The following is a 25,437-nucleotide window of genomic DNA, read 5'->3' as shown; positions in this document are numbered from 1 at the left end:
CACCACCAATAGTATATCAGGCCCAATATATAGTTGCTTGACCATAAACATGGGTAATTGTTAGGCAGTTTTGCCAACAGATCTGTAATTTTCCCATGCATGGTAAAGCAACAAGTTTGCTTTAATGTCCCCCTTCCCAGTAACATATACTTACAGTACCTTCACTCCACAGCTGCTCCATTAAGCATCGGGGATGATGGAGCATGTCATTTACTCCTGTTCTCTCATGTGACAGTACTGTTGCTTGGTGAGTGGTCCAGAGCTGCCACATGTGTCCTCAGCCCTATGTAAGGTCTGATTAGAGGGACTTAATGCATGCACAGGGCCTCTTTGCTTGTTCCATAAGGCTCAATGCTGAAGCAGGGGAATGATGGGTCTATGCTGCTGGGGAGGGTGGGGGCATTAAAGGCAACATGTAGCTTTGCCTCTACATGGGCAAAGCGCAGGCTTGCTTTAGGCTGCCATAAGCATATCGAACTAAAAGGGAACAGGTATACCTTAGTATTAGGTATGATCTCCTCTCAAACCCAAAGGAGCTTCTCCCAAACACGGAAGGAGACTCCTTCCATGACAGCCAATAAACTGCTGGCAGTACATTCCCCGCCACAGACGGACATAAGCAAATAATGCAATTAAGTAATTGATCTTATATGGCTAGATGTCGTTATTTGGTAAATGACATTTACCCAATATGGCTATGTGGCCATATAGATAAATTATGTCAGCACAAGCATCCTATCACTTTTTTTACATGTGGCTATGGGGCAGGGAACGTCTGGGCTACGGCTGATTGGGTAGAAGTGCCCAAGCCACTCCCTTGTTCAGAAGATTTCATCCCTTCATAGCAGTGGGCAGTATTAGATTAAATAAAAAATAGTGGATGACACTAGGGGGTTGATTTACTAACCTTATAAACACGCCACGAACAAGTATACACCTCTGTAGTGTGTTCCCTCCCAGCATGATCTATTGGTGGAATCTAGACACCTTTGTAGTGTGTACACACCCAGCAGGTGTGTTGTGCAAAGCCCTGCATGAATTGCAAGGTGATGTTGTGTAAATTAGCTCTATGTTGTGTTGCTTGCGTTGATGAATGCAGGAATGTAAATGCATGAGCTAACCATTTTTGTCTAAACTGTGAAGCAGCATTATATATGCATCATGTGCATGATTTTTCCATATATGGCATTAGTGGAAATATGCTTTTAAAGACTTTTTGGTTGATAAATACGTTTTGCGGTGTAAAAATCACACACACCTGGTGCGTGCGTGTGTTCAGGTTAGTAAATAACCCCCTAGATGTCACTAGATGTGACACAATTATTTGGACAGAGCTTAGAATTCTGGTTTGGTTGTATCCATGGAGTCCACAAAATGTAAAAGGCCAGCATTTGATTCAACTCATCAAAAGCCATGCAACAGCAATATATCAGTTAGGTTGCAGCTGGCCTATAAATAGTCATGTTTTCTCTAGTATCTATCACTTTGATGATAGATGGGCCATCGTGATGGACAGGCAACAATGTATGCCCCAAACCAATGACCAGGTTCTAAAATCCTTCATCCTGGGTCATGAACCATGAACAAGCAAATAAGAATGAAAGCAGGACTGGTGATCTGGTGGTCAAAAAGCCATTGTATCAGCATAACAGCCCTCATGTTTCCAGGCCTGTGCAATGTGACATGACTGGGAGGAGACATCACTACTCCCCCAGGTAGTTAGCACCAGTCAATTCAGTGCTAGCTGCTAAGAAGTAGGAGTAGCAAGGAAGAGCTGGTAAGGTGAGTACGGGGGTTGGGGGGACCCCGTTACAAAGGCACTGTCACTTTGCCATGAATGGGTAAGGGGACAGTGTCTCTTTAAAATGTAATAAATTCTGTATAAATCTGTTAATGTAATACATTTGTCACAATCTAATCCCCAAGTGTGTGCTCAGACAAGTGAGCAGGCAGATTACTCTCTGGAAAAGATCCATCATGAAGCACCTCAGCAGAATACTTCCACCCTGTGCTATGCAGGCAAGTGCCCATTCATCTCAAGTACTAAGACTAAGGAGCCCCCCTTGCAACACATTCGAGAAATGTATATACAGTTGGCCCACTGTCATGTCATATCCACTTCAGCAATAAAGGTTTCTTGGACAGTTTTGTTCACTGTTAATACTGAATCTGCCACTTTGAGATATCCATCGTTTTTCACAATTCTGTACTGATTTATCTGCATTTTTAAACTAATTAAGCAAAAAAAAAAAACAGGAAATTAACACAAATATTTGTAACAAAGACCTCTTTCCGCAATTAATATTTCTTCCACATTTTTTAATGACATTTTCTTTCCCAGGATTCTGTCAAACATGCTGATTCCATTTAGTGGATTTTTTGCTGTAGTTCCCAGCTACATAAATATGTGGGCAAATGTCCGGGACACTACATGAAAGTGGAAAGCAACATAAAAAAACAGTAATAAATCATAAATAAGCAACAATTTATTTTTCTCTCACAGATTTCTGAAAAAGCTATTGTGAAATTCGAAAAATGTAAAGCTGGACTCCAGGTAGATAACAAAACACAATGTAATCCATGTATTTGTTCTTTAGAAAATCATTATTTATATTTGTATACAGAATAAGCTTAAAGTGACATTAAAGCTTCGATTTTTTTTCTTATTTTTATATATAGGAGGCCCACACTTGTTAAAATCCTATTCTTTAAAAAAAATATTCAGTCCCTCATTTTCTAGTGGGTGCCCACATCGCTCCCCCCTTGCTTCCGGCACGGGTGCTTCCATCAGCTAAGCGGCTGCTGTGGAGGCACCCATTCATGAGCGCTCCTGGCCGTGCTGTTTGCTTCCATAGACACACACGCCCCTCCTCTCCTCCCAACAGATTGATTGATGGCAGAAGGAGCATTTGGCTCCTCTGCCCTAGGTATCCTCCCTTGCAACCAGGAAGTTTGGGGAACGGAGGATCGCTTCAGGGACCGGCAGCGGTGACAAGTCTTCAAAGGTAAGTGTGTGTGGGGAGGGGGGGGGTATAGGGGGACCCAAACAGTTACTGGGCGTTTTTTACCTTAATGCAGAGAATGCATTAAGGTAAAAAAACACCCAGCCATTAGTACTACTTTAAGTATCTGAATCTGTATGGCCAAAATTTTGTGGACATCTGACCATTACACGTATATGAGCTCATTGGTCTTCCCAGTCCATTGTCATAGTCATTAATTTGGAGTTGCCCTCTCCAACTTTACTGCTATCTATGAAAGATTTCTACAAGGTTTTGGAGTGTGTTTGTTGGAATGTGTGCCCATTCAGCCATAACAGCATTTATGAGGGTAGGTACTGATGTTGGATGGTGAGACCTCACTTGCAATCTGTATTCCAATTCATCCCAAAAGTGTTCACTTGGGTTGAAGTACGGTTTATTGGCTTGCCACTCGAGTTCCTGCACACTAAACTCCTCAAATCATGTCTTTAAGGACTTGACTTTGTGGAGCACAAAGGACTTTGTGGAACAGAAAAAGGACTTCTTCAAAGTGTTGCCACAAGGTTGGAAGTACCAAATGTTCATATGTGCAGCGCCGTGGCAACTGCAATCCAAATATACAGTAAGTAACGATGGAGCCTTCCTTGGCTGTAAGGGATAGGCGGTTGTAGTTCCACTTTAAGTTGTCACCATAAGAGAAATAGAGGTGAAAACATCCAGCGTGGTCACCTGTTCTGGTGATAACTGTCTAAAGGGCACTTCCCTCGCTTTGGAGCAGTTTTCACTCTCCTCTTATTTTGACTTTAGGACCTAGAAGGGAACAAAAATCTCCCCATTGGAACACAGATGGCAAACAAAATCCTGACAGGGTTTTCCCTAATCTATCCAAAGTAAAAGAAAAGTTTTGGCTTTAGATATACTTTTAATACGTGCTTGTGGAATGGGAAAACACACATGACCAAACTTATATCACATAAAATACATGTTTATGCAGTATTACCTGAGTGGCTAAATTTGACAGACAAGCGCATGAGGTGGACAGGTTTCTTCTGGATCATGGTCACTAAGAAACATCAGTAAACAAACAGAGGCAGATGTCATGGTGAAGGGACGAGTGAAATAATATGCTGCATTGGACACTCATTATAAGCATGACATACCGTATATTTGTTTACAAGGGAGAAACCCTGCTCCTACAGCAAAATAACATCAATAACATAACAACAAAATCTTTATCATACAATTCAAGAAAATAAAATCATAAAAATAGATAAAATGCACCATCAGCAAAGGAAATGTCATAACTCGCAGCACATGGTTTACAGAGTTCTGTTCATGTTCTTATTCACATTCTTTTCTTTGTTATCTAGATTAAAGGTAAACTCCAGGTAAAAAGACTTTTATTTAAGGAGTATGTGAAGCCTAAAGTCAGGTATACACACATATATTTTCTTTGTTCAACCTGCTGGCTGATTGAAGAAAATATCACAGATTACTCCATTTTACGAGCGTGGATGGAGGAATCCCCTGCTGTTTCTATTGTATTCTGACAGTGGCTGCTGGCTAGCTCTGTTCGGCCGACAATTTTCCAACATGCTCCTTCGAACAGCTGATCAAGGGATGCCAGTCGGAAGGGTGCCAACAGAGGCACCCACGCAGCAAAATTTAATGTGTGTATAGCCTGCTTTAGTCTAAAGCACAGTAAGCACCAGGAAAACTAATAATCATACTACATCAGTGACATGACAAAATGTTACTGTTCAGGCAGTGATACAGGAAAGACCGACTTCCCTTTACACTCCCAGCATACAACAGTTTGGATGGGGGGTCTGCAACATGGCTGGGAGGAAAGCGGCAGTGGTAATCTGACTACAGGCACGCCGCGCGTTGGTACAGAGTCCTGTAGCTGCAAAATAGGAAGAAGGGATGCAGACTGACCACACTAGAACGGTTCTGCTTCTGTGTTTAGTGTGGTCAGTTACAAACAACAAGAGGTTATTTCAGAGGAGGGCTGAAAGGATCACCAGGTATGTGCTGCATATTAAAGGCCTTGGACATATTTTAGAGATTGCAGTGGGCCTAATTGGAGATGCAAAGTGCAACCCATCTGTGACTTTCAAGGTTTACATACACTTTACAAATATTTCTCAGTAGGTACAGAGAATATAAACCCTCTTTCTGTGCACCAAACCCTTTGCAAATCCAGGTAGCATTGACAGTGCTGCACGTAGCCTGTGGAGAGATCAGAACTGTGGGTTGGACAAAACAGGCCCATCCACTCTACTATAGGCTGGCTGCAGATAACTACAGGAGGGGGCAGGTACAAGACCAGAGACCCTGCACAAGAGGAAAGAGAATCAGTGACTGCTCTTTTTTTCAGCAAGTTCCTGCACAGAGGCAAAGTATGCCGGATTGCAGCACAGATCTAGAAGAAAAACACAAAGCACAGCAAAATTGAAGTAAGAATACCCATGCCTCCTGTGTTTTGGCAGTATTTGCTTATCCTGGAGTTCAGCTTTATGTATGAATTAAATTGGAATTTCCCTTCTATAGATCCATTCACCATCCAGTTGCCTTTGTGCTGTGATTTTATAAATCCCACCAAGTCATATTTTTATATTTAAAAGAGAGAAAATAAAAAGAAAAATCATAAAAGCTTTAGTGAACTTACAAGAGAAAATCATCTGGTACAATTTTCGACATATGAAAGAAGAAGAATAAAAGCAACTCAGTTAATTGTCTCTCATTTGTAGTAAAGACAGGTCTCCTGTCATTCTCCAACCAACCTCAGTACGGTATTACCCTAATAAGAGTAACAGGGGTACACCCACTGCATGTGTCACTTTGTAAAGAGGAAATGTCTATTCTTGATGTCTTTCCCCTGTACAACTCTCCAGCGCAGGAGGTGGTTAGCAGGTCACATGACCTCTTATAGCCTTCTGCCATTGGTCTTTGCTGAGAAGGTATGGATTTTCTCCCCAGTGTTCACAGCATTTGTCTGCAAACCTTTGAAACAGTTAAAATGTTTAATGCAAGGTAGAAGGACACACCCCTACCACATCTACAATTAAACCAACTGAGAAGAATTCATGTGCAAAAAATTATAGCTTAAAGGCTAACTTACATTTCTGACCAAATTTCATGTTACACCTACATTCCGGGTGTAACATGAAATGTGTTCAGATAACAGACACCACCCATATTCCGGGTATAACATGAAACGTGTTCGGATAACAGACCCCACCCATATTCTGGGTATAACATGAAACGTGTTAAGATGTGCGGGGTCCCTTGTGTGTCCCTGTGCCTTTAAGGGAGGTTGGGCTTCCTCCTGACAAACCCGCACCCAATTTAATCTTTTGCACCATGTGCTCCAAGATGGAGACTCTCATAGTTTAGAGTTAGGACCGCACTATATGGAGGTGTCTTGACGTGGCTGTGCGGCTTTCACATTTTCTGCAGAAGAAGTGTATCTAAACCTCTGCTTTTTAACCTTAGTGGTTAGGCAGGTTTTTTTTGCATGCTGGCTGGTGAGTGTGCCTGGAAACTTTTTGCTGTGTTCAGATAACAGACACCACCCATGCTTGCAGTAGATATATGCAAAAACACGCAAGGGTTTAATAACCCTTTAACCCCATTGAGAATCTTTGGGATGTGCAGGGGAAGACTTTGCGCAGTGATCCGACTCTCCCATCATCACTACAAGATCTTGGTGAAAATGGTTGGGCTTCCTCCTGACAAACCCGCACCCAATTTAATCTTTTGCACCATGTGCTCCAAGATGGAGACTCTCATAGTTTAGAGTTAGGACCGCACTATATGGAGGTGTCTTGACGTGGCTGTGCGGCTTTCACATTTTCTGCAGAAGAAGTGTATCTAAACCTCTGCTTTTTAACCTTAGTGGTTAGGCAGGTTTTTTTTGCATGCTGGCTGGTGAGTGTGCCTGGAAACTTTTTGCTGTGTTCAGATAACAGACACCACCCATGCTTGCAGTAGATATATGCAAAAACACGCAAGGGTTTAATAACCCTTTAACCCCATTGAGAATCTTTGGGATGTGCAGGGGAAGACTTTGCGCAGTGATCCGACTCTCCCATCATCACTACAAGATCTTGGTGAAAAATGAATGCAACTTTGGACAGAAATAAATGTTGTGACATTGCACAAACTTATCAAAACTATGCCACGTCGCATGCCCACCGTAATCAAAGCTAAAGGTGGTCCAACAAAATATTCGAATGTGTGACTTTTCTTTTTGGCCCATACCTTTGTTTTTACATATTGTATATTTTAAGAAAACAGCTAAAGACAGTGCAATTTTTAGCCATATAATTCATAAAACACCCCAAGCTTCAAAAAACATTTTTATTTCAAGATTTTGAACAGGAAGCTATAGCTAGAAGTTATTCTAGTTGTTTTATTGGACACCAGGCATACAGCCTGTGTAATCTTTCATTATCTATTATCTGTTCTGCTACACACTTTGGTGAACCAACAAAATTAGTCTTAATGCAGCAAAATGCATGGAAAGAGAGTTTTACTCAAATGTAAGGTAGCATACCATCCACACAGAATTTTTTTTTTAAACTATTTTTTTCATTTGACACATGCCTATTAAGGAAGGGCAAAATTGATTTCACTATAAAAATTGCTGATTTTGCTCTCAGCAAAATGTCATTAAAAGTGCTGCTTAGGCTAAATTTGTTTAATAAAAGTAAATTTAGAGGGGGGTTCTGTTTTTTTTTTCCTTTTCTTTTATTTTAATGTAGTCTGTCACTTTCAATTGTTATTTTAATTTTTGTTTTGGGGAGAAAAAAATAATGTAATGATGCTAATGAGGGGCTGTTTTTTTATAACCACTTGAAGACTGGGTTGTTAAACCCCTTTTCTGTCCAGGCCACTTTTCCGTATTCAGCACTACTTTGACTGACATTTATTCAGTCATGCAACGTCATACTGAAATTCATTTTATATATTTTTTGGGGGAAAGATAGTGCTTTCTTTTGATGGTATTTAATCATCCGTCCATTTATATAGAATGGACAAATGGAAAGTAGTTGAACAAGAACAGGTCCAGGATAGTTCAAGAAAGCTTCCATAACCCTCAGGAGCAATGTAAAGCCCATTGTACCCTTAAAAATTAATCAAAAAACATCTTAATTACACTTGCACTATGGCCCTAATGCATTTTCCCAAAATTGAGAAATGTGGCCAAACCTACCAATTTTTACCAACATTTTGGGGCAATAATAATCTCTTATTCACCCCTAGTGTCAATGTCAATGCAGAAAAACATAAGAAAACACTGCACTCAACTGTACACATTTGTTCAAATTGTAAAATATAAATAGAGTGTACAGTAAGGGTATAGCCTATGTGCACTTTTTATCTAATGCAGCTGAGTGTTAGAGCCCAAATACAGTGGTCACATTTTCAGGCTCTACCAACAAGCTACACTATATAAAAAGTGCTCATTTTCAACTTTAACATAAAATCAACACACATTCATAGAAACAAACAATTTGGATGATGGTGTTGTTTCATTTATTTGTGACAGCAGGTACTTCAGATCATATATGCACATTCTTTGAGTATTTCATGCGCCCATTGCCAGCCTTTCTTTCATTTTCTTACTGTATTTGTTTTCCTGCAACAACTTATTTTTTATATTCATGTTCTTTTACTTTCTGTTTCTGGTGAACTCCACTGAGGATCCTTCTTTATGTCTTTTAGCTAATAAACATGTTGTGATAAATGGTGTATACCATGTTCTTATTTTTTTGGCATTGTACACAGTGGAAATGCAGTCAACTTACAATGACAATGCTGTACATATGTTTTTAATTAATAAAGCCTCAATACAAATAACTGGACAAAAATAAGTTTATATGAAGACCCCTTGACTCTAAATAACTGATGATGTGCACAGCATATTTGCACATTAGGGCCAGGGGAGAGAGAAGAATATTTCTGCCAAAATCCCTACCTCCTGGTTATTTTTTATTTATTTTTTATTGACTTTACTTCTACTTTAAATTGCAATTGTGGTGGTCCTTGACCCAGCTGTATTACGTTGCCTGCAGTAGAGAAGTGAGGTCAGGACCTAGCAGTGTTGTTGAGTACAGAGGGGTCTGCATTAGGAAACTTTCTGAATAAAATGACACTTTATTTTGGCAAGCAAGACACTTAACATGTACTTCAGGAGAATGTCACTTTGTACAATTAGTACAAAGTAACTACTTTTCTTGACAGGGTATCCTCTACCCACTGTTACTGTTCCTGCACTACACAGCTACTTCATTTGCCTCCATGAACAGTAATGTCAAACACAATGAAAATTCCATGTCGGTCAATGTCAATGCATATATAGGGGTAATGATCTCACCGCCATTATGTGCTAGTGTTCTGATCTGTCAATTGACACTTAGGCCTGGGCACGGCATTATTGGATGAAAGGGAGCATGACACACTCAGAAATACCCAAAGACAAACGGACTGGTTAGGCAGCACTGCTTAGGTGGACAGCAATATACGGGGAGGAGACCAATTTAGAGAACCTGTCTCTTGCCCTAAATGGGCAAAATGAAATTTTTTTTAGGTTGTGAATGACCTATTTCCTTACACAAAATAAAACAGTAAATTAATGGGTTTTAAGACGATGCTCTATTGTTTTCCAGTGTGAAGGCATAAATAGGCAAAGCACTAGGAATTGCAGATAACTGATTTTTAGATAAAATGGAACAGTGTTACAGTCTGTAAATTTATAATCAATTCATTTTAAGGGGCAAAATGAGGGGTACCTAAACTAATCTGGGCTCTGACTCCAGGAATAGAGGTGCATTGTGATGATACTTCCAGTGGTATAAAAAGGGTTTGGTCATCATTTAAGGACTACCAATACATCTCTATTCCTATAACACCGTGTACAGAATGTACACTCTACATGTTCAAAACGTATAGATTTAGATAGTTCCCAAGTTGTGTAAAGGTTCTTAGGAAAGTGACGTTTCCTGACTGCTAATGTGTGGCCAGAATAATGGATGAAATCTAAGGGGTCTATTCACCAAGCTGCCTAGGGCAGCCGAGTGAATGACCGATCTGAAGTGAAGTGAGCCGAACACTGTTCGGCTATTCACTTCAGGCTGGTACGGCTGATACAGCCATACAACGGCTGAAATCAGCCGTACATCGGCTTGCTTCGTGTGGCTTCGGGTCGCCCGAACATGCTTACTTCACCACTAAAAAATAACTGCTAGGATAATATTTTCAAAATAGAGCTGTACAAGCATGAGTCCAGGTTCGGACCGATCATCTGAACCCGGAAGAAGCTTCTCCTGAACACAGAAGGAAGCTCCCCCTTTACCCCGACCATAGCATGACTTAAGCAAAGGGGCAGGATGCAATGATATCATTGATGTTACTGTATATGGCTTCATGCCTATAGTGGGTAAATTACATTTACCTAATATGGCTATGTGACCATAAAGGGTAAATTACATCAGCACAAGCATCCTGCCCCTCTGCTTATATGCAGCTGCGGGACTGAGAATGCCTGGACCGCAATTGTTTTGGTGAATTCCTTGTTTGGAGGAGCACAGATTCATAGCGTTCTGAACCTGAGTTCATCCCTAGAGCTGGAGGTAAATGCACAGGGAGAAAAAAGTGATGCTTTATAAGATAGTAATGTCAAAAGCAAGAAAGAGAGGTGTGACAATAATTCCAGCATTATTAGTATTACCTACTATTATGATTTGTGATATTTTGAGCCCATTTACATTGCAGTTTTATTGGCCTTTTGCAGACCTTCCGCAGGTGGTGGAACCTGATCCTTATGACCATAAACTTAGATGATGATCTGTCTGAGCCACCAAGAAATGATGGAGTGAGCAGATGATTCCCCTTTATGGAGACCAAAAGGTATGACAAATAGAGAGTCCGTTTCTCTAATGGAAGCATTTGGTGCACCATATGCAGCAAACAAAGTGAGTTCTTCTTCTGATGCATCTGATGCACTGGAGCTGTACAGAGATATGGGAAACAATATCCTACTTAAGATGAAAGGTAGAAACCACCTTAGGAAGGAAAAAGGCTCTAGGCTTCAACACCACCTTGTCCTTAAGACCATAAATGGTTCTTTATAGGACAAAACCGCCAGCTCATACACATGCCTCACAAATGTGATGGTGACATGAAAAATAACCTTGTGAGTAAGAGTGGAAAGGTGACTATCCCTAATAGGTTCAAATGCAGTTTTTGGAGTGCTGAGAGAATCAATTTCCAATTCCATGAAGTGACAGGTGAACACACACTGGAAGCTACATGAGAGACACCCCGTACAAAAGTCTTATTCAAAGAATGGGCGGTTAGCAGTCTCTGGAACTAGATCGCAAGTTCTAAGATCTGCTTGATGGTAATAAGAGCCAACTGTTGATGTAGACCTGATTGCAGAAAGGTGAGGACTCATCCCACAGATTATTTCCTGGGTTGAAAGCTTCTTTCCTCACATCAAGAGAAGTGTGCCCTCTTTTGGCTTGGGGACTGTTAAAACGTTTCAGTATAACCTTGGGAGAAGGTGGGAGGATGAGTTTTTCCTGCCTAAGATCTAGGTTTCTTTTGCTGGGGAAGATGCGTATTATTACACACACTGATATCCTTGATGACAGTGTCCGAAGCAGCTCCAAAAAGATATTATACCTGGAAAGGCATGTATGGTCCTTCTCCATTCCCCTTTATGTTTGTTAGACTAGCGTCACAGCCAGGGTAGTTTGTAATGCAGGTCAAGTCAGAGAAAACAAGGTTTTGGAAAGAATCTCTGTGCATTGTTGATGGGATCCTTTAAAACAGGCACATCCTTAACAGGGTTCATCAATGCATTATTAAGACAGGATACTGCTGGATCTATGGTGGGAACAGCCTACTTCTTAAAAAAAGAATCCTCAAACATCTATAATGCCACCAAATGTTTGGGAGGTTTGTGAACAGCTTATCAGGAGTCTCGCAGCCGCCATCAAGTACATCTGGCACTAGTGGCTGCATTGGAAAGGTCTTGGTTGTCTTCAGGCCTCCCAAGGAATCCAAGACAGCAGCACAAGTAGAGTTCTGCAGACTGATCTTCCAGCTTCAAAGTGGTGTACCCTGTGATAATAATGTAATAATTTGCCAAAATGGTCCCGTATTCTCTTGGTCTCTAAACCTGCGACCGCTGAGACATAATTATCCGTTAAGGATTTCTGAGATTGAGGGGGGAATTATCAAAACTGGAGCAGACAAAATCGGGAGCAGTTGCCTATGGCAACCAATCAGCTTCTCTTTCCAGTTTGTTCAGTTAACGGTTTGAAAATGAACGGTGGATGCTGATAGGTTGCCATGGACAACTGCTCCAGATTCTGCCTGCTCCAGTATTGATAAATTTCCCTCTCAACATCAGACTTTGCCATAGAACACTCAGAGGCAGCAAAGGCCACAGACAGATCAGAAACTGATTCCACACAGGAAGGTGTGAAGATAAATTTAGGGCCACTGCGTCAAGCAATCAAGGTTGCTATTTGGCCCATACAATCCTCCATAACTGTGGTGAAATCCTCTCAGGGTAAAACCAAAGATGGAACCACATCTGACGGAGCTAAGGAAGACTTTGAGGACTCGGTAGTGCACAACATTCCGAGGTGTTAGTGCCATACCCTTTATCAGGTGTACTGCAGACAGCCCCGGAGCTGTTAAAGAACTGTGAGCTTGAACGACCCATTAAAGCAGGACTGTCCCCTGTATGCCTGGGATCCGACATTTTGCACTGTAAGGGAAGGACAACGAAGCTCAAAGTACAAGGCATAGCTTTGAACACTCATACTGCTGGTAGTAAGAGAGGTTTAGAGGGCCGGAGGTGATCAGGTCACGGTAGGCAGGCAGCAAAGACCAACGAAGGAGGATCCCCATGTCACTTATGATAGCAGGGGCGGGAATGTGTTACCTCATGCTGAAATAATAGTACAGCATATGCATCCGACACTCCACATTTCAACAACACTCAGTCCATTAGCGTTAACCCATTCTGCGATAAAGCAACATAAAAATAGGGGTAATAATGGTGCCCAGTGGTTTTATTTACAAGGTAGCTCCCAGTGGTCAGCCTGCACAGTCTACTCACAAAAAAGGGTGTAGGAGACTGGGTTACATTAGAGGTTCTGGCAGGGCTCTGGACCTGAAAAGTGCTCAGTGGCTAAGTAGCACAATATACTGCAGTCTGGAAAGTACCACATGCAAAAACCCAGTGCCTAAAGGTCACATTGCAGGATAACCCCGTCATCGTCCTTTCCAGCAGGTCCAGATACGACTTCCAAAGCTATTGCTGAGAATACGCTGATCTAGATAGCTGCAAAATTAGACTAGCTCAACCAGCTTGTAGGAGAGTTTTTACTAGGGATGCACCGATACCAGTTTTACGATATTTTTCTTTCGGTACTCGCCAAATTCCTGATTGGCCAATCAGGAAGCCAGGCGGTGTGTCATTAACTGCCACCTGGTTTCTTGATTGCCCCGAGAAGCCGGCTCCATGCTGTTTGGCCAGGATGTCGGCTTTGCAGCCAACCACCTCGAGCCGGCCAAACAGCAAGAGCCAGCTTTCTGGCCAATCAGGACCCCTGGAGTCGAGTCATTACCCACCTGTTTCCCAGCAATCAGCATTGTGATTTCCAAACAGCCAAGTTATTACCCACCGCCCAGCTTCCTGATTGGCCGGGAAGCTGGCTCCATGTTCCCTTGCGGCACTGACGGTCAGAGGAAATCTCTCTCTGACCAGAAGTTTCTGTATCAGGGGTAAGTATCAGAGCAACTTGTACTCGCTCCCAAATACTCGGTATCGGCACTGATACTGATACTAGTATCCGTATCAGTGCATCCCTAGTTTTTACTGAAGAAATTAAAATAACAATCTTGAATGTAGAAAAGTAATTGGCTAGTAAAAAACAGTTACTTTTTTTTCACTAGTGAAAAGGACTACTATCCTCCAAGGACACCAGCAAAAACTTGATGCTGGAAATGGGAGGGGTTATACAGGGCTGGTCACTGTTTTTTTGTTTGCCAGTGTCCAAATCCTATTATAGGCCCAATTTTCTCCAAATCCTGTGTCCCACAATGAATGAGAAGGGAAAATACATGAGCTATACCATAAATACACAGTGCCTGCCACACGGTGTACATTGCCACTTCTGTTAGCCTGCCCAAGAGAAAAGTAATGAAAGCATACCATTCTATGAATCCTGGGCCAGGAGCTTGGTCTGGGAAAACTATATTAATAGCTAATAGATATAGTTTCAAAAATAGCATGCAGCCATGGAGTCTGAGATTGGCAAACGTGAAAGTTGTCTTCCTGGGCTTAGACAGCAGAACAGTACATACAATACATAAAGTGCTGTGTACTCATGAATATACTAGTGCAGCTGGACCAACAGGCTGGGAACGGGGCATGTTTCCAGACATCGTCACAGAATCACAGGTGAAATGACTTGTGACTAATTAACTGAACTGTGCAAGTGTCTGGAAGCCGGAAAAACATGAATCTATTAGTGGTCCTTGAAGTCCGGAGTTGGTAAACACTGCACTAGTTCCTGTATTTTTCTTGCTCAGAGACTCCAATAGAGAGATTGACTTGCAGAAGCTAAGACTCCACAACAGCAAGATTCAAAGTAACTTTATTTTAAGTTTTTCCAGCGTTATCTTGTGAACAAGCACTTTCATATAGGGACAGCTGATAATATCAGGGTAATGGTCAACGTTTTGGAATTTTCTTTTTTTTCTTAAGGTGCCCATACACCTTACGATTATCGGACTAAACTTTTCGTCTGATGATCGAACCGTCGTACGATTTTCGTACGACGGCCCCATCCTGCCCCGATTATCGCAAGGTTCAATCAGCGGTAGTTAGAAAAAAACACCTGGACGACTTGCGGTAATTGACCGCAATTATTTTCGTTTGCGCATGCGCAGTGTTAATCGTACGACATTTGACGGACGGAAACGCCACCAACCATGCGAACATCGTACGATCAACCAAAGTTTTCAAACATGCTTGACCGTCAAAAGTCGTACGATTGTACAGTACTATCGGTCGGGCACTCTATTCACACGTTACGATTGTCGTACGAAAAGTCGATCGCATACGATTATCGTACGATAATCGTAAGGTGTATGGGCACCTTTAGCCAGTTGACATTGTGCTCTTAACCTCAAATCATCTCTGGTCCCTGTGCGTGTGTGTGTTGTAAAGTATTCAGCACTTCAAGCTCTCTCACCTGATGGACTACTACAACCTCACATTTATTTTACTAAATTGTATTGAGAATGTAGTCCATCACAGAAGTGAGCTTGGAGTGGTGACTCCTTTACAACACACAAAGGGACTATGGAGAATAAAAGCAGCCACCCTCCAGGAGTGTCAGCACCAATTCAGAGATGATTTGAGGATCTACAGCTGAGTGATACACAAATAAGATACATGTTTGGCAAGAGTTAGGGTGCTTAATGTATTTTTAAGGTTTAACACCTGAGTTTAGTGTCACATTAATAAAATGACCAAACAAAAAGACACTTCTACAAATTTTAAAGTCCCATTTATTAATGATAAAAAAATCTAAATCAACTAAAATATGAAGTGCTAAGTTCCATACATAAAGTAATGTACAATATCCAGACGACCACAGTAAGCAATTATCATTTTTGTTTTATGAAACATCCAAAAGTCTGAAGAAATTAAAACCTGACTGAAAGAGCCAAAAGCTTACTAAAACACACATACTATCTCGTGGGCTTTAACTTTGTTCTTTATCCATATGTACGCTATCCTGCAGGATACATGTAAAGTTACCGGCTGCCTCTGATTTCCATGGACAGATCTAGGATTTTCAGAGTTGTATAAAGACTTCTTTTGCAGCATGTTACATTCATTTTCATTCCAATAAACATATACTAAAATGCAGAACTTAGAATGTAAAATATATTCATATTTCAGTTTAATAACCTTGTAAGAATGTAGTGCTTCAAGGTCTTGTGTTTAGACTAGGTACTGATTCATTCCCCCTCTCTGAACTCACCTGAATGAAAAAAGTGACCAGATGACAGTGCAACTGGACATCTCTGCTTGCGCCAAAAGTTGCTTTGGTACATTCCCCCTTCAGCTAATCTCCAGGCAAACTTCTAAATGCACAGATAAAATGCATACCATATAAAGGAGCTGTTATACCAGCCAAAGGATTGCATTTCTGTCCATCTAGTCTTGAGATTTACACACCTCTGCCCTACAACACAGCCTTGCCTAGCAGAGGAGGTGACCTGATCTTTGCCTGTTGCAGTTTCATTTTCATTTGCAGGTCTCCTTCCCACCCACACCCTGTAACTGAACAGTGATAGAAGATACAACATATTGATAAACTCATCTGTGCTCTCCTCCTATCAGCATGACACCTTGCCCTGTAGCTCTGTGTGCTGCATCTATCTCCCCCTTAGTGAGCTCTGCAGTACAGGGAAAACAAGAGGCTGATACCAGGTCAAATTCAGGTACTTACACTTCTTGCATTTAAAAAAAATAAAAAATTGAATGATATGTTAATGAGTGACGAGCTGCATTCATATGTGTTTTTTTATATCTGCATGGAGTTCAGCTTTAAAGTCAAAATAAAAGCAAGCGGCTAAATTGACAGCTGAAATATGTAAGTGTAAACTGTCTTGCTGGCTAAAATGTGTGTTATTGTTCAGCCAGTTTTCTATTTCAGAGACCCTTGTCAGATAGCATGATCATGTCCTCACCTCACTCTTCTCTACTGCGCTTAAAGCAGTACATGCTCTATGGGTCAAGGACCACCCACCAGGCCTGGAACTGAATAGCAAACACACTCATTAGCAGGGCTGGACAAATCCTGGTAGTCTGGTTGCCACAGTAATTGGAAATTGTCCGCAGGCAACTGGAATGTTCTGCCGCGCCCCCAGCTCCAACCCACCTTCCAGAAGAGGGACCTTTAGCACTCCGAGCAGCACAGGGAAGCATAACCTGGCTTCCTCTCCGCATCATGCTAGAAAGGAAGCAGGGTCATGCCTCACAGCATTGAGTACAGTGCAAAAGGTTGCTTGTCTGCCCAGTTCTGAGTTGGAGTTTTTAATGGTTAGAACTATCCTTGGTAAGGCCTTGTTTACACGGGCACCAGGTTAACACACACTGTGAATGGTAGATCGCCTTTCAGAGGCAATTTAGGGCCGGTTCAAAACCTGTTCATAGGAGCTTATGAACCAAGACTGTCTCTTCCTTGATTTTTTTTTTATTCCAATTGGGTTTTTAGCTTTAATACTGTGCCTCCAAATGCTTGGCACACAGTCCCATTGACCTCAAAGGATGCGTTTGGCAAATGGCACAACCTGCTATAGGCAAAATGCTATCAAAGTTTTTCTGCAAAGGGTCGCAGCTCCAACCATGTATACCACCCCGAGAGGACACCATGTAAAATTGTAGATGAACAGTCTGGGGAGGGGGTGCAAATGCAAATCAAACGCTTGTTTTCACCACCCCTTTGTCATCCGCGTGTCATAGAGGAGATTTTGAGGGGTGGACTATATAATGGTGGCTTTAGGGGTGGTCATTCCTAGGGCCGAAGCTAGCCGAAGGATCAGCCGAAGCTACGGCTAGATCCTTCGGCTGCTTCGTGAATAGACCCCTATATGTCAGATCAAAGCAACACTGTTCCTGGCTACTAAGGGAAGGAGCTGCATTAACTGAACGTGATATATGTATAACAGAGACTCCAGATTTCAGGGTCAAAGAGTATCTATGATCAAAATCTAAAAATAAATCTGTATTTCTATACTGAATTTTCATAAGTTCTATCCCACTCCTAATAACTATATTCATCTAGAAGTGTGTAACTTACTTATTTATGATGCTCATTTCACTCAGTGCTGTGAATATGCACTTCGTGTCACAACTCTCACAGAGCCTACCTTGTGAACTACAACTCAACATCTGAATAATGTAACATTATCATTGCTTTTTGGAAGCAATGCATAATGGGATATGTAGTCCTGAGAAATTGAGATGGCAGCACATCAAGCAGCAGGGAAAGAGAAACAAAGCACACTGGGAATTTAGGACGTTAATGAAAGTGATGGGCAGACAGAAGGCAGCACTCACTACGTAAAAGGGCATTTTTTAACGTAAGCTTTGATTGCATTATGAAAACCAACTCTGTTGTGTATTCCTATTACAGTGCTGATGTTATAACAGGATAGTATATGCCGGGTCTTTACAACTCCTTTAAAGGAGAACTATGAGGTGAGTGCTTTTCACTGACCTCATAGTTCTAGCCGACCTGTGACAGTGAGACTGTCACAGGTCGGCTCAGTAGATCGGGAAGTGAGGGAACACATACCGGCGTTTGCTCACCTCTCGATCCTGTCACGGCTCTCTGCCGTGACAGGGGAGGGACTGGATTCCCGCGCTGACTGGCGGAACGGACGGGGGAGGGGGCGGGTACAGCTGGCTCTGCCTCTAGATAGGCAGAGCCAGCTGTCAGTCACGCAGCTGGGCGGATCCAGACATGATGTAGTATATCACTCGGCTGTAGATCCTCAAAAGAAAAGGTGGCTATATTTGTTCCCCATGGCCCATGTATGTGTTGTAAAGTAGCCCGGGTCACATCCGCGCGGCAATCGCAGAAAAAAAGGTACAAAAGTACCTTTTATTTGGCGATACACGACGCATGGCTGTTCTGAAGCACGGGCGGAATCACGGCGGGAAACCGCGCGATCCGCCTGGCGCGACTTGGTTGCCATTAGAAAATAAGGGCCCCCACAGTGAGATCGGTTCACACCTTGGCGACTTCCGCAAGCCGTGCGGAATGGTGCACGATTGCAGCGCGGTGAGGTGTCGCCTAGGTGTGCACCGCCCCTTAGATTTGAGGATGCTGAGGGACGTTTCATACCCATGGTGGGTTAAGAGAGGTGAGCACTGCCAACCATGGGACTATGGACCAAAAATGCAGCTTATTTGTGTATCACTGGGCTGTAGATCCTCAAATCATCTCTGAATTTATGCTGACACTGACCTTCCTTCTGGAGGGTTCTAACAATTGTCTAAGAATAATTTTCCTTCCCTTTGGAGGTATTTCCTCTCACTTCCCGTTTCCTCTCACTTTCTTTTAATATGGGACGGAAAGCGAATGAAAAATCTAATGAATGGGGCACAAATAAAATGGATTTAAAGGAATAGTCCAACTTTTTTTTTAATTATTATAAATGCACGCACATTAATAAAGAAAAAATATGCCTTTATTATGTTTTGCATTAGAGCTTGGATCGCAGTTTGGGGGTGGGGGCACTGAAGAATGTGACTATGTTTCATGTTATACTCTATAACAGGAAACATGATCTAAAAAGTGGAGTTATTCTTTAAACATTCATTGCTCTGTCCAAAATGAATAAAAAAAAAAAAATTAAAAAACTATGGCTTCAGATATCTTTCAATGACCCCTGTGGTGAAATCACTACGATTTAGGTCCCAGATCTGCATCCCCATTGCAAAGAGGTCCCCCTATCCTTTCTGGATTGGTAAAAGTGTCTTATGTAAGCATTCAGCAGGAGTCAGAACACCTCAAAGTAATGGCAAACACCTAAAATTATGGGAACATAACAAGGAACTATAGCAGGAAAATCTGATGTGCTCAATATATAAAAGGTTGACTCAGCCTACCACAATCCAGTTGGTCAGTTGGCTGGACTAATCAGTAATAGTTCCGGTCTGCACGGGAGAGTATAGCAGATATCAATCCGCCGCTGTATCTACTGTACTCTCCAGTCCAGATAGTTCAGTCGGCTGGAATCAGAGAAAGGTAGGCAGGCAGATAGGGAGATGTGCACTGTGGCAGGACAGGGGACACTGATGGATATTATGCATTCCAAGCCCACATAATATCCATCATGTATATCCATCACTGTCCCCTGTCATAATGTATGTTAATTAAATACACAATTAATGTTATTACACAGACTGGGCTCAGAATACATAATGTCCATCAGTGTCCCCTGTCATATTGTCCTCTGTCAGTGCAGAAGCTGGGGAGGGTATGGGGGGGGGGCATTAGCAGGGGGCTCCGCTGCAATTTTTTTACCTGCAGCAGAGCCTATACTAATGCACCCCTCCCCCAGCTTCTGCACTGACAGGGAACTTTATGACAGGGGACACCGATGGTCATTATGTATTCCAAGCCCACATAATATCCAATAGTGTCCCCTGTCGTAATGTCTCCTGTCAATGCAGAAGCTTCGGGGGGCATTAGCAGGGGCTTAGTAGAGAACCTGCCGTGGTGCCCCTGCTAATGCCCCCCCTTCCCCATACAGACACCCTCACCCCCCCCTCCAGGTTCTGCACTGACAGGGGACATTAGGACAGGGTACATTGATGGACATTATGTATTCCAAGCCCACATAATGTCCATCAGTATCAGTGGCGTAACCAGAGTTATGGGCGCCCGTGGCAGACATTCCCCCCCCACACCCCATTATATAAACATCCATTGGAACTGTACCCCGCAACCGCCACCCCCACACGTTTTTATTTTAATTTTTTTAAATATTTAATTTTTATTCTTTATAAACTTTTTAATTTTTTTTAATTCATTTACTTTCAGCAAAATATATATTGCTGAATCGTGCACAAGTTGTTTTGTGTAATAAATTAAAATGTTTCAGAAATGAAATCATTTTTGGGTCACGCCTTAATGACCAAGGAAACATGTGGGTCCCGAGGTTACACAGGTTGAGAACCACTGCTCTAAAGGAAGCTTGTATTGTTTAGAATAGCTTGCAAAGGGCAGTAAGGGGACAGAGTGTAGGGACAGTTTTCATAAAACAGTATTAACACACAATGTACCACCCAAGCCTTGAGATATGTAGGACAAAGCTAGATATTTTGTTAGGACAGACATCTAGTTGGCAACTGATAATGGAGATCTGTCAGCGCAGTACAGACTGGGTTAATTATGGTAAACATAACTCCCCAGCCCCCTCCTTGACATTACATAGAAGAGGAAAGCTAAGACGTATTTTTATGCAAGTAAAATGTAAGCAGAAATGTTGTATAAAAATATTTTTTTTTAATTATGCTCTGTGATATATTGGAAATACACTATAATGTAAACCTTTCCTGAAGAGATGTAATTGCTGACCTGCTTTATGCAGTGCCTGGCTATTGTGCTGGTTGCCTGGCTATTATGCTGACCTACTAAAATCAAAGCATTTTGAGTCACTGACCTGGAACAAGTTAAAGGACCAGAAAGTCAAAGTAAAGTCAGAAGTCCTTATCTACAAACATGTTCTGCGTCAGTGACACAAAAAACTGAAGTACGGTGGTCAGCACGCCAGCCAGCAATCCCAGCATTTCAAGAAAAGGGAACCCAGATATGGCAGCCCCCATGCTGCTCCCTGGAAAGTTTTAAATTAAATATTTCCCACACCAGATGCAAAAGATGCAGGTTGGGCGATCTATGTTTTAGGTTATAATATAACAAAGGTAGAGAAACTAAAAATAGGTGTGTGATAAGGAAGAAAGGAATAAGGAACTGTGTTACAAAGTGACACTGAGCGGAGAATACACAGCTACAATAAACTATGTCCAATTTCCGTACTGGAAATTCTGACCCTCTTGCACTGTTCTCTGATAAAGGGGCAGAAAGAACTGAAACACTTCTAGCGTTACTAACTATGGAGAAATGTTATGATATGCATTAAACAGTGAATGAGTTTGTGGCCTACAACAGAACCTTCCAGGGATCTTAATATGTTAGTAGGAACCATTAGACGTTCTTGCGTAGGACAACGTTAATAAAGGAATAGACAAATTAACACAAAATCCAGTAGCAAGTCAGTCCAGTCTCATAGCCACCAAAGACCCCCAATGGCAGCAGAAACGGCTGCTAACAGATTCTTGTCATAAATTCATAGGAACAATGGTATAGCTGCTGAAATTCATGGAGTGCTAATATATTATCTTCATAACTTCATATTATCTTCATACTTTAGAACAACTCTAGGTAAATAAAAAATGTACCCTTGCAGTGGGGCTACCCCTGCACTGCAAAGGTTATATGCTAGTTTTAAAGATTTACTTACCTGATCCTCAGTCCTGCCAGCTCCCTCCAGGTGGTCCAAGGACTTATGCAGGTCTTAAGCAGGTCCATAGATTTGCATTAGGCCCTGTGCAGACCTCCGCGATCCTGGATCGCGTGGTCCTGCACAATGCAGGCAGCGATTGCCGCGCAGCCTCATTGATTTCAAAGGGGTGACATCCGCGCGGCAATCGCAGAACAAAAGGTACAAAAGTACCTTTTATTTGGCGATACACGACGCATGGCTGTTCTGAAGCACGGGCGGAATCACGGCGGGAAACCGCGCGATCCGCCCGGCGCGACTGGGTTGCCATTAGAAAATAAGGGCCCCCACAGTGAGATCGGTTCACACCTTGGCAACTTCCGCAAGCCGTGCGGAATGGTGCACGATTGCAGCGCGGTGAGGTGTCGCCTAGGTGTGCACCGCCCCTTAGATTTGAGGATGCTGAGGGACGTTTCATACCCGTGGTGGGTTAAGAGAGGTGAGCACTGCCAACCATGGGACTAAGGACCAGGAGAGTAAAACAGCTTTATTTGAGCCCTCGACACAAGACAAGCACTCATCCCTTGTAGTGCAAGGTAGTCCCACTCCATGGGTACATTTTTTATTTCCTCGCAAGCACTTATGTCATCATGTTCACTGGACACGTGGCACTTATCAATAGCCGCTGCAAAAGTAGAAGCTATATTATGATCAACAACATCAGAATGTAGGCACCTATTCCAGAAGCAGGGTGTATGGAAATACATTTTTGCAAAACCATGCTACCTTTGTTGCAGAAAAAAATAAAACAACAATTTGTAAAAAGGCATGCATTTTATTTCATAACACTCACTGCATTCCAGTTTGGGGAATATTCTAAATCTGCCCCTAAAGTTTTAGTCAAGCAACACAGTATCAGTATGTTAGAGTATAAACTTACCCTACAAGATGCATTTATTACTGATCTTGGTGCTATATTGTCCACTAGGCCTCTTAGAAGAGAAGATAAAAATCCATCTTCTGCAGATTCACTAGGCCCCACTGTTTACACATATGTCTTTGGTCAACAATCTATCCCTAAAAGCCAGTTTATCCCTTTTACTGCCAAAAGGCTCAGAATTCAAGAAATATGATTTAAAACATGCAATGTGAAAATATCATGTATGCAAAACAGAACCTAAGAGCACCTCAGTCGTAGCTAAGCAGGAAGATTAAAAATGCCTATTAATTATCAAAAGTGTGCAAGAATATAGATTATGTTATGTTAAGGTTCCCCGTCCACAATCCGTTCGGATTGCTTAGGTTCATTGCTACATTTCATTAGGAAAACTGCTCAGGTTAAAAGGCACAAGGAAAATGCTATTGAGGATCGCTTTAACATTTTAATCTCTATGAATGTAATAGTTATAAAGATTTATATATTAAAGAAACCTTTATATAATGCATAGATAACAGAGGTCAGGTATGTGTAATAAAGGGCCTAGCTAGACCAGGTCTCTCTCTCCTTCTCTTTACAGTACAGTATTATATTCTGCTCGGGTCTCAGCTGTCTCCTGGTTTGTTACATAGTAGCTGGTGCCATAATAAATGCACAGCACAAGAAATGAAAGACTCATGGCATCTATCTGCAACAATTCAGCAAGAATCTGTGAAAGGTGTGGGTTGGGGGAAGATGAAGGAGGATGGATGGGGGTGTACAAGCATAGTGCACAGTCTGTTACAGAGAAGCACCTTTGCGACCACCTGCAGAATGCGCAGGCTCACTCCATTTCACTGCAGCTGCTTAATTTATGGCACTGCACACCAAGCAGGGGATAGAAACAACCCCACTGGCAGCAGGCAAGACAGGGGGCAAATAAAAGAGTGCCAGGGAACTACCCGAATAGCCTTGGTCGGGATGGTGAAAGCCAACGCCGACAAAAAAATAGCCGAGCACTAGTAGGTGACAACAAGGCAAGGTTTCATGCAGATGGCATAAAAGGTGATCGCCTACCTCCAATGTCCTGATTTCCTTCTGTGTCAAGTCGTTGGAAGTGGCACACTTGGTCCTGAGCCCCTCTAGGTTGGAGATGCTGATGTCTATCATGTTTTGGACCAACTCGCACTGCTGCAGGGCTTTCTGCAAACTCAGTGGCTGATCGTCGCTGCTGGATACATTTTCTTCATCCATTTCTCCCCTTTTGCTCTGGAGACAACCTGCAGCCTAGGTGCAAGAAGGATGCATGAGCTGTACACCCATGTGCACTGGCTTCACTCTTCAGGCTGCCTCCATTAAACGCTTCCCGGTGCCTCCAGCCGAGATGCTGTATCACACGAGCACCAGGCAGCGGTGCTGATGATGTTGCCAACAGGAAATAAATCTGTATGCGTACACAGCTTGTGGGATCTGCCTGCAAAGCCTCCAGCCGGAACAGATATTAATATTAGAAGGTGATCATCTCTTGCCACCACCTGCACGGCATCTCACAGTGGCACTTGCCAGGGGGGGGGCTTTCTTTTATTATTTGCTTGCTGGAGGTTTGCCCCCCACCCCCCCTACCCTTTTATTAGGAATAGACTAGCGGTTGTAGTGAGTGCATGTGTTAGTCCTTAGGATGATTGCTGCATGAGTGTGCTGTAGCCGGTGTCTGGTGCTGCTGAAGCCTGGCTTGCTGTTGCTGCTGCTGCTGCATCCTCTCTCTGCACCGACATCTTGCCTGTCAATCAAGCGCGCCTTGGACGCGGATGGGAGGAGGGGGCGGAGCTTGGGGAAGGGGGGGGGGGTAAGGAGCATGCACGCGCACCTGGCAGGAGGACCACGGGCTGCTGTGTAGGTGAGAGCTAACTGTGTGCACTGGAGTCAGGAAGCAAGAGCAGCGAATAAAAGCAACTTTCCCTCTACGGAAACATGGCTGATAGTGTCATCATCATCATAGATGAAAGCAGCCTGGACCCTTGTAGCCTTCTAGCCTTAGCTGCAATACTCTGATGGCTGGGACTCTATCAATTTGTACCTAGTGCTTGTAATTCCATTAGCAACACTGATTGGATTAGGTGCTCAGTAGCCCTCTTTAAATATACAAAGGAATACATTGTCATGTGTGCTGTCTATCAATTATTCATTAATTACTCTGGTTTTAAATATCTGCTACCATAGTTATTAGCTTGAATGCACAAGCTCCCAACTCTGATGGGTGTCACTGAAACCTGGGACTGTTTTATTTATATTAAAGTAGTAGTAAACCCAATTTGTTTTCAATAATGAATCCAGATCACACAAATATACATTGCCCAGCAAGCTATTTTTTTTACATGCTTGGCCAAACGCTTACAGTCATGTTTCTGAACAGCTGAC

General features: G+C 42.4%; 1 protein-coding gene across 1 annotated transcript in view; it reads right to left on the bottom strand.

Annotated features, from left to right (window-relative positions):
* KSR2 (kinase suppressor of ras 2) overlaps positions 1 to 24,295 on the bottom strand; it is a 340,057-nt gene extending 315,762 nt beyond the window's left edge. The window contains exon 1 of the mRNA XM_018554273.1: positions 24,097 to 24,295. Within this exon, the coding sequence (XP_018409775.1) occupies positions 24,097 to 24,273 (177 nt within the window). The 5' untranslated portion in view covers positions 24,274 to 24,295. The remainder of the gene's footprint in view (positions 1 to 24,096) is intronic.
* Between the last annotated feature and the right edge of the window lie 1,142 nt (positions 24,296 to 25,437).

The sequence above is a fragment of the Nanorana parkeri genome, unplaced genomic scaffold, assembly GCF_000935625.1.
Source record: "Nanorana parkeri isolate BGI_ZX_2015 unplaced genomic scaffold, ASM93562v1 scaffold152, whole genome shotgun sequence".
Taxonomy (NCBI): domain Eukaryota; kingdom Metazoa; phylum Chordata; class Amphibia; order Anura; family Dicroglossidae; genus Nanorana; species Nanorana parkeri.
The sequence above is the reverse complement of the archived record's forward strand: the minus strand, read 5'-3'. Positions and strand labels throughout refer to the sequence as shown.